General features: G+C 47.4%; 1 protein-coding gene across 15 annotated transcripts in view; it reads right to left on the bottom strand.

Annotated features, from left to right (window-relative positions):
- Window positions 1-14,398, bottom strand: part of NCAM1 (neural cell adhesion molecule 1) — a 297,158-nt gene that overhangs the window by 43,836 nt on the left and 238,924 nt on the right. For 9 of the 15 annotated variants that reach the window (XM_082682573.1, XM_082682580.1, XM_082682581.1 and 6 more), the window contains exons 8-9: window positions 9,781-9,923; window positions 3,662-3,691 (exon numbers count right to left, since the gene is read on the bottom strand). In XM_082682573.1, coding sequence (XP_082538699.1) covers window positions 3,662-3,691; window positions 9,781-9,923 — 173 coding nt within the window. The remainder of the gene's footprint in view (window positions 1-3,661; window positions 3,692-9,780; window positions 9,924-14,398) is intronic. The other 6 variants (XM_082682583.1, XM_082682584.1, XM_082682585.1 and 3 more) reach the window with 1 other exon arrangement.

Here is a 14,398-nt window from a genome sequence, read left to right as displayed (position 1 = left end):
CGCCAAGTGCAGACACTTATACAAGAAACCTATATTTCTGCAGATGCCTCGCCTTCCTGAAGGCTTAAAAGTGAAATAATTTCATTCAAGAGAAAGTCCAACAGCTCGGTGGTGAGGAGCTGTTGAGCTGGAAGTGAGGGTCCCTGGGTCCCCTCTCCAGGGACAGTGGCACAGAGTCCCAGGCAGCCACCACCAGATTCTGCATTCCAGCCCTTGATAACATAATTGGCTTCCCGAGTCTCTGGAATTCCAGTGATTGGTCAAAAGGGGAATAAGCCTGTGATCCCTAGGCAATGGGTCCTGGAATATGTCCAAGGGGCTCCTGCCTTGATGCTCGAAGTGAAATGGCTGCCAGCCTAGGAAAAGTCTGGGCGCGTTGCCCAAGGTCAGATCCTCAAGAAAGTTGGTAATCTGAAGAAGGAGTCTCGCTCCTCGTAGGCTGGGCCACGTTCTTATCTCTAGCATATGATATACTGTGGAGAGGGCCAGGGGAGCGCTCTCCATATGGCACCTGTTGTCCATGGGGCTGGGCCTTTAAAGAATGAAAGAACACCTGTTTCGTTCAGGTTCTTCTGATCTGCTGGTTTGGAAGCCCGAAACCCAGAATCGCAATGTCACACACAGCCGGTTTGGGCAGCTCAAAAACAAGGTTCCATGGGCCTTGTGGGGCAGTCTCCACAGACCTAAGGGACCCAAGAAGTCCCTCTGACCATCGCTGATGGAATTAATCCACTTCAGGCATTTAAGCCCCACTGAGGTAGGTATCTGGAAACTGGAACACCAGTGCAGGCAAGGAGGCAGACGGCTGAGCAAAATCACCACTGCCTACGGGCCATTCTGCTCTCAGAGGAGCGCCCGAAGCCCAGGCTCTCACCCCATCTGACCTGTAGGTCTGCAAGGCTGACTGGCTGAGGAGATGCTACACATTAGTGAGAGGTGACCACAGACAGGTGTGGAGCACTTGACTAGAAAGCCGTGACACATCGCAAGGTCTCTGGATCCTGGGACCCCCTTTATTGTGGGCTGACAGGGTTGTCCCAATACACCCCAGTGGCACTTCCACGAGCCATCCAGAAATGAACCCATCAGTCTAAGCGAGTGGCATTGAGGGCATCCTTGCAAATACCTCTAGAGGGCTGACCTGACCGGTTTGCCACTCCTTTGTGCCCCAGACACAATGGGATAAAGGCAGAAAAGGCTCGAGATCTACCCCCTGCCCTTCTGGTTATCTCAGTGAGAACACAGGTTCAACCGACCGTGACACCGGCCAGCGGCTGAACTATGATCGTGTGTCATACAGACGAGCTTGTCCTGGGCTCAACACCCACAAACATGGAAAACTGACCAGATCATTGGGAAGTCAAGAGAACATTTCCACAATGGAAGCAATATTGCAGCAAAAGATGCAAAGAGGGTCATGTAGGGAAGAGGAGGACAGTAACAACAACAAAGCAGGGCATGACCAGTCTACTCAGAATGTTCTAGAAAGTGATTGAAGAGAAGTTTGGGAAGTGGTTTCATTGACAGCCATGATTTCCTCCCCTTCTAGGTGGTCTAAATTTCTGTGTGTGGAAAATTTTCTCATTTCATGGTGTCAAGAGGCCAGGAGACAGTCCTCTACACAGAATTCTTGTTTCGCGGTGGCTCACGACAGGATTGGGAATGGGAATTTGTCAGATGCCCAGTTCGCGCTCCAAGGGGAAGCGCACAGACTTCCAGTGTGATTAGACTGTTTCCCTCTGAAACGTTTTACTGTGGCACCAGGACAAAGGCAAGGAGTGCGAGCTATGAGCCATCCAGGTACGGGTCCTGCTCACAGTTCAGCCTTGCAGAGGAAGCGGAGGATCTCTGGGCAAGAATGGAAGGACGGCTGGGACAAGGAGACCCTGTTTCGCAAAAATAGCATGTAGGGCAATTACAGTTACCTTCTCATCAAAACATTTTTTGCATCCCTTGTTCCAGGTGAAAGTGCTAATTTTCCGAGCTTACAGAACAAAACTGGCCATAGCCCAAGCCTTCTCTGGAACTCATCTGGACTTAACGGTCTTTGTCTCTGAATGAGACAAATAGGAAGGAATGGAACTTCTGAGCCCCAGGGGCGGCACTCACTTGAAAGTCAATTACATCCAGAGTGAGATACTCAAGGTAAGGATACTTCTGGAGAACGGAAGTGACTTGTCTGCTTTCCTGGGAGGAAATCTATTACTTCTACTTATAATACTAGTAATTCTCCTACCCTCCCTTAATGCTCCCTGATGAATCTCCCTCCCCTTCCAGCCAGGTCCACATCAGAATGACAGGGGAAGATGCAGAAGGCCAAGCAGAATTAGATCTGTAGTTGCTCAGAAGCGGGTGATAATGAACCCTTCTTTCTCCCTCCCCCAATCCCAGTGGGTCCGTGACTTTGGGGCAATACAACACTAGGATGGGACAGCACGGGGCGATTTCAGCAAGATGCGCACTTGACTACGGTCCCCATGACAAGGAAGTAGGTAGGATACGAAGATTGCTTATCAGACACTGGGTTTGATCACGACCACGTGTTAACGTGCAGAAACTAGGATCAGTGCCCGGGGACAGGCAGTCAACTCTTCAATATTAAACAGCATTAAATATTTATAGCCACGACCTGAACACAAGAGTTATGTGTTCCGAATAATTATCATTTCTGGGAGACCAAGAGGACCGGGTTACCCGATTAGAATATAGTGTATAGGATTCCCGTAGTCTACATTTATACTATTACAAGATCAAAATTTCCTCTGGAGAAGAGACAAAAGCTAGTTTTTAAAGAAATACTTGTGAGTTGGATCCTCAAACCCCACTGGAAGCATACTGGTTCTTATTTCACTCTCTGTCACTTAATCACACAAATCAGTGAAAACAATGATAAGCGTGATTATAATTAGGGTCTTGGGTGGGTAACATTAAAATCTTAAGATTAATATTTAGCTTCAGTTTTCAAACAAAGTCCCACATTCCCCGAGCTGAAGCAAGTAGTCAGAGAAATCTCAAGGGCTAAATGCTATGGACTTCTAAAAAACATACAACTGCTTGTGCCAAATCGTGCTCATCTCATAAATTTAATGCTCTGTGAAAGTGACACACGTGTGTTTAGCAGTTTGGGCAAACCAAGGAGAGATGTCGTCTGCATTGCTTTGACACGAAATGGGATGTGATGTGATCATTTACCGAGACCAATCATTATAAAACAAGCGAGCAACAAGATGAGTTGAGCTGGGAAGGGTTGAGTGGGTTTTTAGACCACTGACTCCATGACTTTATGACCCAAAGCCCCATCAACCAGGTGAGAGTCAAAAAAAAAAAAAAAAAATGTCATTTCAAAATGCCTGGCCTGGGAATTGGAGCGATTTATTTCTGTAAGTATAATTACCTGGATGTGATTTTTACCAGCACCAGCAAGAGAATAAGATCCAATTTTAAGAAGTAATAAGGATTTTGTTCATCCACTCCCAACACAGCTTGCTTGCTCACCCTAGAACGCCACTATTGCTAAGTAATGTCTACCACTATTGACCTATTCTTTAATCTAACTCTAGGACTAATTAGTTTAGCATGTCTGGTTATTGAACTGGAATGGTGAGTTAAGCTAGAATGCTTTCAAAAACTAAAGACTGGCTAGTGGTCAGGTAAGCTATACCTCTTGCTTCTCTGGTCGAGTCCACGAAGCCTGGAGAGAACAAGATATAAAACACAACAAGAAAGCAGTAAAATTTTACAACATGTTGCTTCAGAACATTGATGTATAACACTGTGTTCCGTGCACATGCAGCTGCTTTTTTAAACTCAGAACTTTTTCCAAGGCCCACTTTCAATGGTGTGTTTATCACCCACTTTAAGTTAGGAGGCAGTTCATGTTCCCCCCCCCTTTCCGCACATTATGATGTATCATTCAAAGGAGAAGTCTTTCCTAATCTTTGGTAGGCATACACATGGACACCAGCAGACGGGTTCAACTGCTTCTGTTTTAAAATGTCTTGAGCATTTCTCGTCATATTTGAGGACACCCCTAATACGAACCACATAATCTAGAGATAAATGTAGAGGGTAGGTTTCCTCCTTTGGATTCTGTTAGACAGTCGATCGCAAAACAACGAATGCCATTTTGTGCTCATGCATTTTTCTAACTCGTTGCATGCATGCTATTAAAAATCAAGTTTGTATCTTAAAAAAAAAAAAAAAGGAACTAAGAAAGGAGCAGAGAGGTATATCAGGAATGTTGAGCATGAATTCGTTAAAGTTGTGGGGCAGGAAACTTTCAGGCCAGCACACTCTGCTGTGGCCAGCTCCAGAGGAACGCCCAGACGGCATGGGGGCTTGAGCGTGCACCACCGTCACTCAACACGGCATTCATGAGTCAGCTCAGAAGCACAGAGGCTTGGGTATTTTCCTGCCCACATTCAGATATTTTACTTATCCAGCACTTGGGAATCTACGATGCTGACGGCGTGTCTGTTTTCATACCCGGATTGAAAAACATCATACCTGCATTGTGCTTTTTATTAGACGGCACAAGTGCCTGGTTGTCCCTGATGTTCAGATAGAGAAAGGAAAGAACAGAGGCCAGAGACACAGCGATGCAATCCAGGAAACGCAAATGAGTTAGCGAACATTTAGTAAGAGCCCACTAAACGCAAAGAGCTTTTGGGAGGAACGAGGAGGGAAATGTTGGATGATGTCATGTGATGTTGAAATGAAGAAAAAAGTGAGAACAGAGGAACGAGCATGCAGAGACCAAAGGGACAGTGGGCCAACATGTCAAACGTGGTTGCCAAGTTCACATCACCGAGAAGCTTGTCTGTCACATGCCAGGGCTGTGTGAATCAAGATCGTTTCTTAAGGGCGATATCATATGGAGTTATTTGCTTTTCAAAACTGAGTCTTCTTGTTTCTCTCCCAGATCGCTATGGTTTTGTGGCTTTCAGAATAAGTATTTGCTAGGAACAAGACGTTTCCAGTAGCCTGACCTCTGGCCTGTGTGCCTCAGGGAATGGTGGGCTATACCCTGGCCCTGACAACTTGGTGATGGGGTGTGGCTCAGGTGAAGACAATCTGATACGAACACACAGAAACACATTAAGATAGGACTGGTCATGCTCCAGAAATTTTAAGTTCCAGGTTCTTTTCATATGCACATTTGATGACCTCACACACAAGTCTTTAGGAATGTGTAAATAAACTACAAGAAGCCCCCTACCGTTGTCCTCAAGTGTCCTCTACCTGTGCCCGCAGGCAGAATATGCCAGGCTCTAACTGCTCAATACAGGCACCCTTTCCAGTGTTTATACGTGGGCACCTAGGCTGTACAGAAGAGGAATTCCTCCCGGTGACAGAGAGATCCAGTTTCCAATGAATCCAGAATTTCAAAGCTCTCTCTTCTTTGAGGCATTTGTGGGATACTCCACCAGCTAAAGACTCAAGGCTCATGAAATTCCATTTTTTGTCTATCTCTTCTGATCTCAACTCTTTGCCCCTCTTCTTTTCCTTAAATATTAAGGTTTCATATGAATTTCTTTACCAGTCAATGTTCAAATAAGCACACAGCAAAAGTGTTCTGCTAGCGACAGATTTTGCAAATCAGCCTCCAAAGGTCTCGCTTAGTATATAAATGGCACCTGGAAGTTAGTCCCAGTCACTCACATACCTGGCAATGTTTAAAATGAGTCTAGGGAGGATGAGCGGTGGGAGAATGGGGGTGGGCAACCTTTCTTTGCTCTGCGTTATCACAAGGACCTCCAGACACACGGGTCAAACCAATCCTCGTTACGATGTTCATAGATGGTTTGTCTTCTTTTTGGCCAACATAATAGAGATTAAGGAATGGATTAACTTTCAGACAGATGATCTACCCTAATGGTCTTTATGACCCAAATTTAGCTTAGCTCTTATCGGCTGGTGAACAAAACCAACCCAATTATGACTGAGGCTTAGCCGACTGACCAGCAGCAGTCTCCAAGGAGCAGCCGCGCTCCACCTAGAGACACGAGCGGGCAGGGTGTGGCGATCAGGCTCAGTGACAGGCTTTTGCTTGCTCCCCCCCACCACTTTTTTTTTTTTTTTTGAAGAGGAATATTAGGATCCATTAGAAAGTTGCTAACTCTGTGCTTAAGGTTGGAAGCCTTTTCTCTCCTCTTAAGAAGAGACACCCCTACCTAGGCTTAGTTAAGTCTAGACAAATACTAGACTTAACTAAGCAATGAAGCAAAAGACCGAGCTGTTCTAACGAGCTTATACTGTAACCAACTTTACTGAAGAAATCATTGAGCCTTGCACAAATGTCATCACAATCCTGAGGAGCACCGTGGTGGTAGGGGCTCCATCCGAGCCAGTGACCCAGAGGAAGTCAAGAGAGCATTCTAAGGGCTCTGCACTTGACCTTGTCCCAGTTGACATTTTTATCAGCGGCTTGGACAAAGATGTTTCATGCAAGTGTCCATGCAAGACTGGAGGCAACGGCTAATACCGATGCTGGACTGGGGAAGGGTACCGAGCTGCCTGCCCTTGGGCCTTGTGAAGTGGGGGTCACCACTCTTAGACCTCATTACTTTAAAAACACATACACAAAACCGGGGTGGGGGGCAGGGTGGGGGTGGGTCCACGTGGCTTGAAATGCCCGAGACTTCCAGACCTCTAAGGACAGCTCTGAGGAAAGCCAGGAAGATGGACTAAAATGTTTCTGAAGGCAGAAAGAGTTTGTATATGTGGCACTGGTGATCGTCAAAATGATTAGAGGTGGCTGCTGGCACTGAGAGGGAAGGGGACCGGTAGTACCATCCCAGGAAGGGAGAGCCTTCCCCAAGGAAGGGCTGTAACGTCGGGCTGCAACAAACAAAACAATTTTTAGCAGAAATACAAAATTCTGCATTTTTGGTGAGGCAATCAATTGTGTAAGAACAGGACAAGGGGGTGTGTGGCCTCAGTGCTGTCTGTGTAAAAACGAGCTGAGCGTTTTAGTTGACCACAAGCTCAAGAGGAGGCGAGAGAATGAGAAATGGCGACAGCGCTAACACTTCAGCTGCCTGATGGCGCCCAGAACAGGGAACCATCCAGAACAAAAGAGCAGGTCACTGCATGGAAATCTGCATTGGCTCCACTGGCTCCACAAAACATTAGGGGCGTGCCCGGGGACTGAAACTCTCTGGGACAGGGCCACCAGGAAGCACAAGAGGTTGAACCCACGGCATGGGAAATGGAGAAGACCAGTGAGTGTGTCTAAGGGACAGAGAGTGGAAGCTAGTGGAAAATCCAAGAGTTCTCACCCAGAGGACTGAGGGGCAGAGGTGGGAAGGCTGAGCAATGGGCGGGGAAAGGAAGACCTTCCGGATCCAGCTGCCTGGAGAGGACAGACACCGTCACCCTTCAGGGAGGGACCTTTAGGGCAGATAAGCTGCAAAGTGAGTGCTGGCTGAGACTGGACAACCTCAAACGGGACCCTCCTTCCCAACCTCTAGGATCCCAGCACTGTGTGTGGTCTAATTCTCAGGACCCTTCCTGACCTTAACAGGTAGATACAATCATCTGTTTTTATCTGCTTCATGGACCATCCTGACTTGAGAAAGGACATTGTTTTCTTTCATGACTATGACACTGTGCCTCTGATCATCTCGATCCCTGATCATATACGATGCCCCTTCGGATGGGGGAGAACATGAGGGGCTGCTGCCAGATGCAAGTGAAACTGATTACCCAGAGTCCGGCCAGCATGAGCCGGCCATCTTTGTTCTCTTAATTATGAGCTCTTCATGGCATAAGATGGACATCAAGCCTCTCTGGGGTTAATATGTAACTAATAGAAATGGCAACTTTCCTACGTAGGGTTTCATTTCGGCAAATATGTTAATACGGTGTCATGGCACTAGCCAGTCTAGAGGGCTTGAGGACTTGTTCTAACATGGATTCACCCACGTTCCAGTAATGTCACTCTGAGTAAACTTGAAGGCAGTCCGTAGTAAAAGAAACCACAATCCAACCTATGTGGCTGGGCTTAGATAATTATCCCAGATTGAGACAAATGGTCTACACTAATAGCTGAATCATGCAACCCTCCTTGGTCGGAGATGATCTCGCTGGATGCCTTTTGTATCAATACTTAGTAAGTATGAGTGTGGACTGGTGCCTGGTTTTTTGTTCTCACTCTGTAAAAATGACTTTACAGATACAGGCCAGAAGTGCCCACCTATGAAAGAACTTAGGGTAGGCACAAATCTTAATAACCCTTCTGGTCTAGCTTAGCTGTGAAGCTATTCCTAGAAAAGACATCGAATTTAAAAGCATCATGCATCTGGGATAGATATTATTTCTGTCCTTCCCTGTAGGTCAGCGATATACACTGGGTCGTTCTGGACAAATCACAAGCCTGATGTAGAAATATGTGCCGAGCCGCAGCCCTACGGTTTAAGCCCTGAAATGTACATTCAATCCACGTAACACACAGGATGGAAGCTGAAATCTGAGCTTAGGGTTTAATTCCAATGTTGATAAAGAAAGTATCCAAGTAAACACCACATTTCTTAATCCAGTTGGTTTCCACAATATCGAACAGCATATGCGAGTTTCAAAAATACTTAGCAGTTCCTTGAGCTTTTGTTAAGTTGAATTCAACTGTGGAGTTAAAACTTGCAAAAAATCATGGGCTTTTTGGAACAGCAGTTTCTGTTCCTTTGGATTTCATTTTGTCTTTTATTCATGGGGCAGAAACCAGATCTTCAAGTTCAAATCCCAAATGTGGATCTGCTCTGTCACCCTATCTCTTTTTTTACTTTGAGTTTACCCTCTGTAAGGGTTTCCTTTAGGCAGGCAGAAGAGTGAAGGTCTATCAACTGTGACATTGTGGTCAAGAAGCAATCCATTATAAATGTTCTTTAAGGCTAAGGCCATTACTCCTGACCAGGTGACAAAGCTCTTGCCAACTCAAATGAAGCCCTATACTACAGGGCACATGAGATGAGATTGGAGAAGTACAATAAGGGGGTTTAAGTTGCTTTAAAATGAAGCCTCTTCTTTCTCTTGCTTTTGGCCCACTCAGGAGCAAAGGGCTGCTTGACGTGGGGAGACCTCAATTCGTACATACTGTCAATGATAATGACAGCTTTCCGGTGGCCTATAAATCTATATGCTTTAAAGCTGAATCTCCCCCAGTCATTTCAAACTACCAGGAAGCCTGCTACCATGTGCTACTGAGAGCTGAAGCTGAGTGCTTAGAATGTAGTGGAGAACCCGGTGTGATCATCATCATGAAGAAACTGCTAATTATTTTTGCCTTCAGAACAAAATGATATCCAAATGTGACCGGAAATACAGGCAGACACAAAGGCAACCAAGCTTTTGTGCATAAGTGCATGTACAGCGTGAGGCTACGAAACACAAGGAGAATTCATAGGGCTCATGCCGATCCCTGCTATTTCCAGGACACATTCCCGTCAGGACTCTTGAGAGGATGAGAGCTGGACCCCCAAGCTCTTGGCTTCTCCCTGCTCCTCAGAGCTCCGTAATCCTGGGTTTGAAAAGCACTCCCTGCTTCCTCCCCAGAACGTCTAACTTGACCACGTCCACAAAACTCACAGCCCGGCAGATCTATGCAGGAACCTGTGGCCCTGCCCCTGCACAGCCAGCAGGCTGGGGGATGGAGGCCGTGGAACCTGGCGTGGCCTCCGGGGCCCGCATCCCATCTTCCGGCTCCCCGAAGAGAACGGGGCCTGGGCAGACATGACCTGCTTTGAACCTGCACCCCATGACCCTGAACTCTTGGTGACGTCATACCTTTTCTTCGCTGCTGATGTTCCGGGTAGAGGTCCTCCAGGTGATGGTGGGAATGGGGTCTCCCGAGGCTTCGCAGGTCAGAGTGACTTGTTCCTCCAGCTCCATGGCGGTCTGGTTCTCCACGTAGGTGATTTTGGGTTTTGCTGAAAAGATAAGACATGTGTGAGTTTGTCTGATTTTTTTTGTTTTCTGGGTTTAAATTCAGCCATGTGCCCACTCATCAGGTTACAGACTTACGAAGTATAAGACCATATTCTAGGTGTCGTGGGAGCTACAGAACTGAATCCCCGACAGACGTACACTTGAGTAGGTGCATGACATCATCAGTGTGCGAGCAAGAAACACAAGATCCTAGAGAAAGAGCACTCAGGGCAGAGGGTAGAGAAGGCGAGGGCAGAGGTTGAAGCCTTCATGAGAAGAAAGCTTTCGGGCTGGGCCATGAGATCTTCAGTACGTGGAACTTTGGGATGGGGAGAGTCATTCTCAGTGTAGAAAACTGCCTGACTGGAAGCAAAGAAGCAAGGACACGGGAGGAGGGCAGTGTGATGGGGGCCGGTGTTGGCGTATGGCGGTGCGGGGAGGTGGGGCCCAGCCCGGGCGCAGGGTCATGGCCGCCTGGTTATGGCGCTTGCTTTGAATGGTCTCCGGGCACTGACAGAAGCCCACTGGCGGTGTTTGATCAGAGGACTGAAATGATCATTTGTACTTCAAGAAGCCTAATCTACGAAGACACTCTAGATGATTGAGAACAGGGGAAACCTTGAGGTGAGAAAACCAATTTGGAAGCTCTGACAGGGCCCCAGAGGTGGCGAAATAGAGTCCCGAACTGGGTGGTCCCAGAGGAGAGGCAGACGGGGAAGGGCGGCTTGGAGAGAGATGCTCACGAGAGGTTCCGCTCCAAGTGCCAAATGAACAGAGGGCAAGGATCGAAGGAAGGAATGAGAAGGAGTTCAAGGGACTCTGAGCTCCTCAGTGGCTGGGAGAGCTGTGTTAGCTTTGACTAAGCAAGGAAATGGGGCGAGAGAGGAGTTGGGGGCTGTAGAATGGGCTGGGGTGGAAAGATAAGATGGGTTCATTTTCCAAATGTTTTGGGTAATGCCAGAAAACACGAGCATTCAAAAGTGGAGTTAAATGCTAAAACATTAGAGAAAATTGACTTTTCCTGATTTAAAACAATTATACTCTGAAATTGCAAAACCTTCCACAGAAGAGAAAAGATAACACAGCACAAATGTAACTTATTTCGCTAATGGGGAAAAAGACGAGGCGAGATAAACAAACAAAAAAAATAAATAAATCAAATTTATGGATAATTTTTGAAAGAATTACATTTCCTTTATATTCAAATTCATACGCCGCCTGTGAGTAGGTTAATAAACTCCTCCCTATACATTTCCTGCAAGCTGAGGTCCCCCTGGTTCTGCTTTTATGTCTAGGCTGTGCATTTTCTGCAGCAAATACCTGCTTCTATATAAAATTATCCATGTAGTCAAATATTCTGCTACAGTTAATCTGTACTAAACAGCTTGCTTGGCAAGTCCTTTTTTGACGGCAAGCACCCAGGCACGTCTCCATCCAACGGGGCCAAATGATCACGAATTGGAACTGATGGAGATCACTTGAGCGAGATTTTCCCACAGGAAGGTTTTGTGCTGATCTTGATAAACAAGACTTCCAAGGGGGTCACAACTCATAACGAAAGGACTGTTCACTGCAGCTGGACAGGGGTCTGAGAAAGACAAAATAAAAGTTGAATTTCTACACTGTTAAAATCACAGATTGAAATGAGTAATGCAGGGGCACCTGGTGACTTTGTCAGTTAAGCCTCTGCCTTCAGATCAGGTCATGATCGCGGGGTCCTGGGATCCAGCCCTGCATCAGGTTCACTAATCAGCAGGGAGTCTGCTTCCCCCTCTGCCCCTCACTCTGCTCATGTCCTCGCTCACCCTCTCTCTCTCATATAAATAAAATCTTCAAAAAAAAAAAAAAGTCTAAAAAAATAAAATTCAGCCACACAACCGAATTCACTGAACAGTTGTTTGAATTTTTGGCCTCTTGAAGCCCAGATGGATATCGTGACCTAGACAGTGTTTGCTGGACTCGTCCTGACCCCTAGGACTTTGTCCGGGCATCAAAAGGTTAACAAAAGACAGACAAGGGATAGATAACGTCTATTAATATCTGGTTTGGCAGCTCCATTTACCACAGGGTTACAAAGGGTCCACTGCACAAATCTTTAGGAAAAAGCAAACTATATTCTTACTAAAAGCATTATCAACAACAGCTGATTTTATATAGTCTACAGAGGGCCGTTGGAAGGCAGGCAAGTTTCTCACTAATGACCTAACCTCTCTGTACTACAGAAGCAGCAGGCCCATTGTCAGAACTCATTGAAAGCTCAGAATATTGCCTTGGAGTTAGAATATCAATATAATTTATAGTCCCGATCAGGGCACTCTTGAGAGTGAAAAGGGATTCTCTACATAACTCCCCCGGGACAATGGGCATCATCAGGCAAACGGGCAGATGCAACGTCACATCCCTCTGCACACAGCATCTAGGGGAACATCTCCAGGTTTTGTCTTCAGATGGTACTTACACCTTCTTAATTGACGTCTGTTGCGGGCCCCTGACTTTGGATCCCCGTTCTATTTTCTGTCTCCTAGAGGGGGACTTACTGCCTCCGAGTGTTCCATTGCATTTCTCCCCACGGACCCTCCTGGGAGCACAAATGTCCCTGGGAGTTTTCCCAGCACAATGGCTCTTCTCTTCTGGCAAGCCCACGGCTCTGCACCCGGCCACTGAGGGGTGGTCTCATCTAGTCCCACCCCAACCCAGGCGCCAAATCCAGGCATCAAAAGGTTGATGCCTTTTGATGCCAGCCCAAGGAGGGCTCTGCGGCCCTGCTCCTCTGAACTGAGGGGCTGGACATGACCCGGTGCAGCTCCCTTCAGCCTTTACCCAGTGCTGTAGCTCACAAGGGCTGCTTTGGTCCCAAGGGGTCAGATAAGCAAGGCCATTGGTGAACCTGCCTCAGGCCACAGCAGCATGAGACCTCATGAGCACCTGTGTGAGCGTAACAGGAATATGCAGTGACAAAAATACTTTTTCAGAAGAGCCCATGGGGGAGAAAAGCAATGGAAATTCACTGCCAGATTTAAAGAAAGGTAAGATGTAACTACTTAGTAAAAAGAGCTTCTGGCTGATAACTAGGGCAATGCATGCTAGAACATCCGCCTTTCTTAGGGAAAAATGATGTCGGTAAGGCACAATTATGGCAGTCTCTAATTTAGACGTGCCCCATACTGACTAATTGCCTTCCCGTCTTGAATCACAGGAGTTCTGAGCTCTGGTTTTACAATCCGAGCTACTGGTTTCTATGTGCTTCTGCCTCACTGCTGCCAACTCGGCCTCCATGGGGGAACCTGCCTCGCTTCCCCCCTAGCGCTGGGCCCCACAGCAAGCCAAGGGGAAGAGGCAGGACAGAGAGTAAAAGGAGGAGGGAGCCCCACCTCACTCACCCCTCCCCACCGCATGTCCTGGCCTTACTACCCATCTCCTAAACCAAGGGAAGCCAGAGGAGGAGGGAGAGGAGGTTAAGAACATGGAATGGACAGGAAAACTGTGTAGGTGAGGAAGCTTCTCAGGAGGCTATGTGAACTCCCCCGAAGCTCACAGAGGGGCTTGCGTTTTGGATGGGGGCAAGAGTCCTCGGAGTCTGTGCTTTTCTTACTTGTCTCTGCTGGAGTCTGGCCACCTCTCCTTTATTTGCTTTTCTGGATAGCATCTATTCTCCTAGCTGTGGTCTTGGGGAAGAAGCTGTGTGTGTGTGGGGGTTGGGGGTTGGTGCAGGAGGGAATGCCTGGTGAAGATGCGAGTGGAAAGACAAAGTCGGCCTTGCCACAGTTCCTGCATGTGGAATTTACTTCCTGCCTCGTTAGCTCCGCCCCTACACCTGATCCCACTCTCCACGGGCCCCGCCTGGCTCCGGACTCAGTACCCACACCTCCTTCGCCTCCTTCGTGGGGCAGCCACCAGCACCAGAGAGGCCTGCAAGAGAATCCAAGACCTGTTCTTGACCAGCCGGTGAGAACGGAGGCTACTTCTACAGACAAACCGTGTGACCCCCGGTGGCACAGGGAGGGCGCAGGGAGGGCACGCTACCTTCACCGTTCTCAGCCGTCCCATCCGTAATTCAGACGTCGTCTGTGTTAAGTGGAGCTTCACGGGGTGGTAACTCCCCTTTGCTAGCTCAGGGAAAGGGACTTCCAAGCCAGCTGCCTGGATTTGGAGCCCTGGTTCCTTGGGTAGGCCACTCAGTTCTCTGGGCTCAGTTTCCTCACTTGTGACATAAGGACAAGGATGAAATCTACCACACAGCCTTGTGCTGCGGATTGCAAGTCAGTTACACACAGGACTTCAGGTGGTGCTTGACACATTAGAAGTGCTCACTTCCTGTCGGGTATTACTATTACTTTATGGTGCTAACACCTGAGAATTTCCCAAGACAAGGGATAGTTAGCCATTTCTAGACTCACGTCCTTACCATCTGCCTGTGCTTCATTCACATAAAACAAACGGCTCTGCTTTCCCTTAGGCAAATTCTAGCACCTACAAT

The sequence above is a fragment of the Mustela nivalis genome (assembly GCF_964662115.1).
Source record: "Mustela nivalis genome assembly, chromosome: 9".
In the NCBI taxonomy this organism is placed as follows: domain Eukaryota; kingdom Metazoa; phylum Chordata; class Mammalia; order Carnivora; family Mustelidae; genus Mustela; species Mustela nivalis.
Note: the sequence above shows the minus strand (reverse complement) of the source record. Positions and strands in the feature narration are given on the sequence as shown.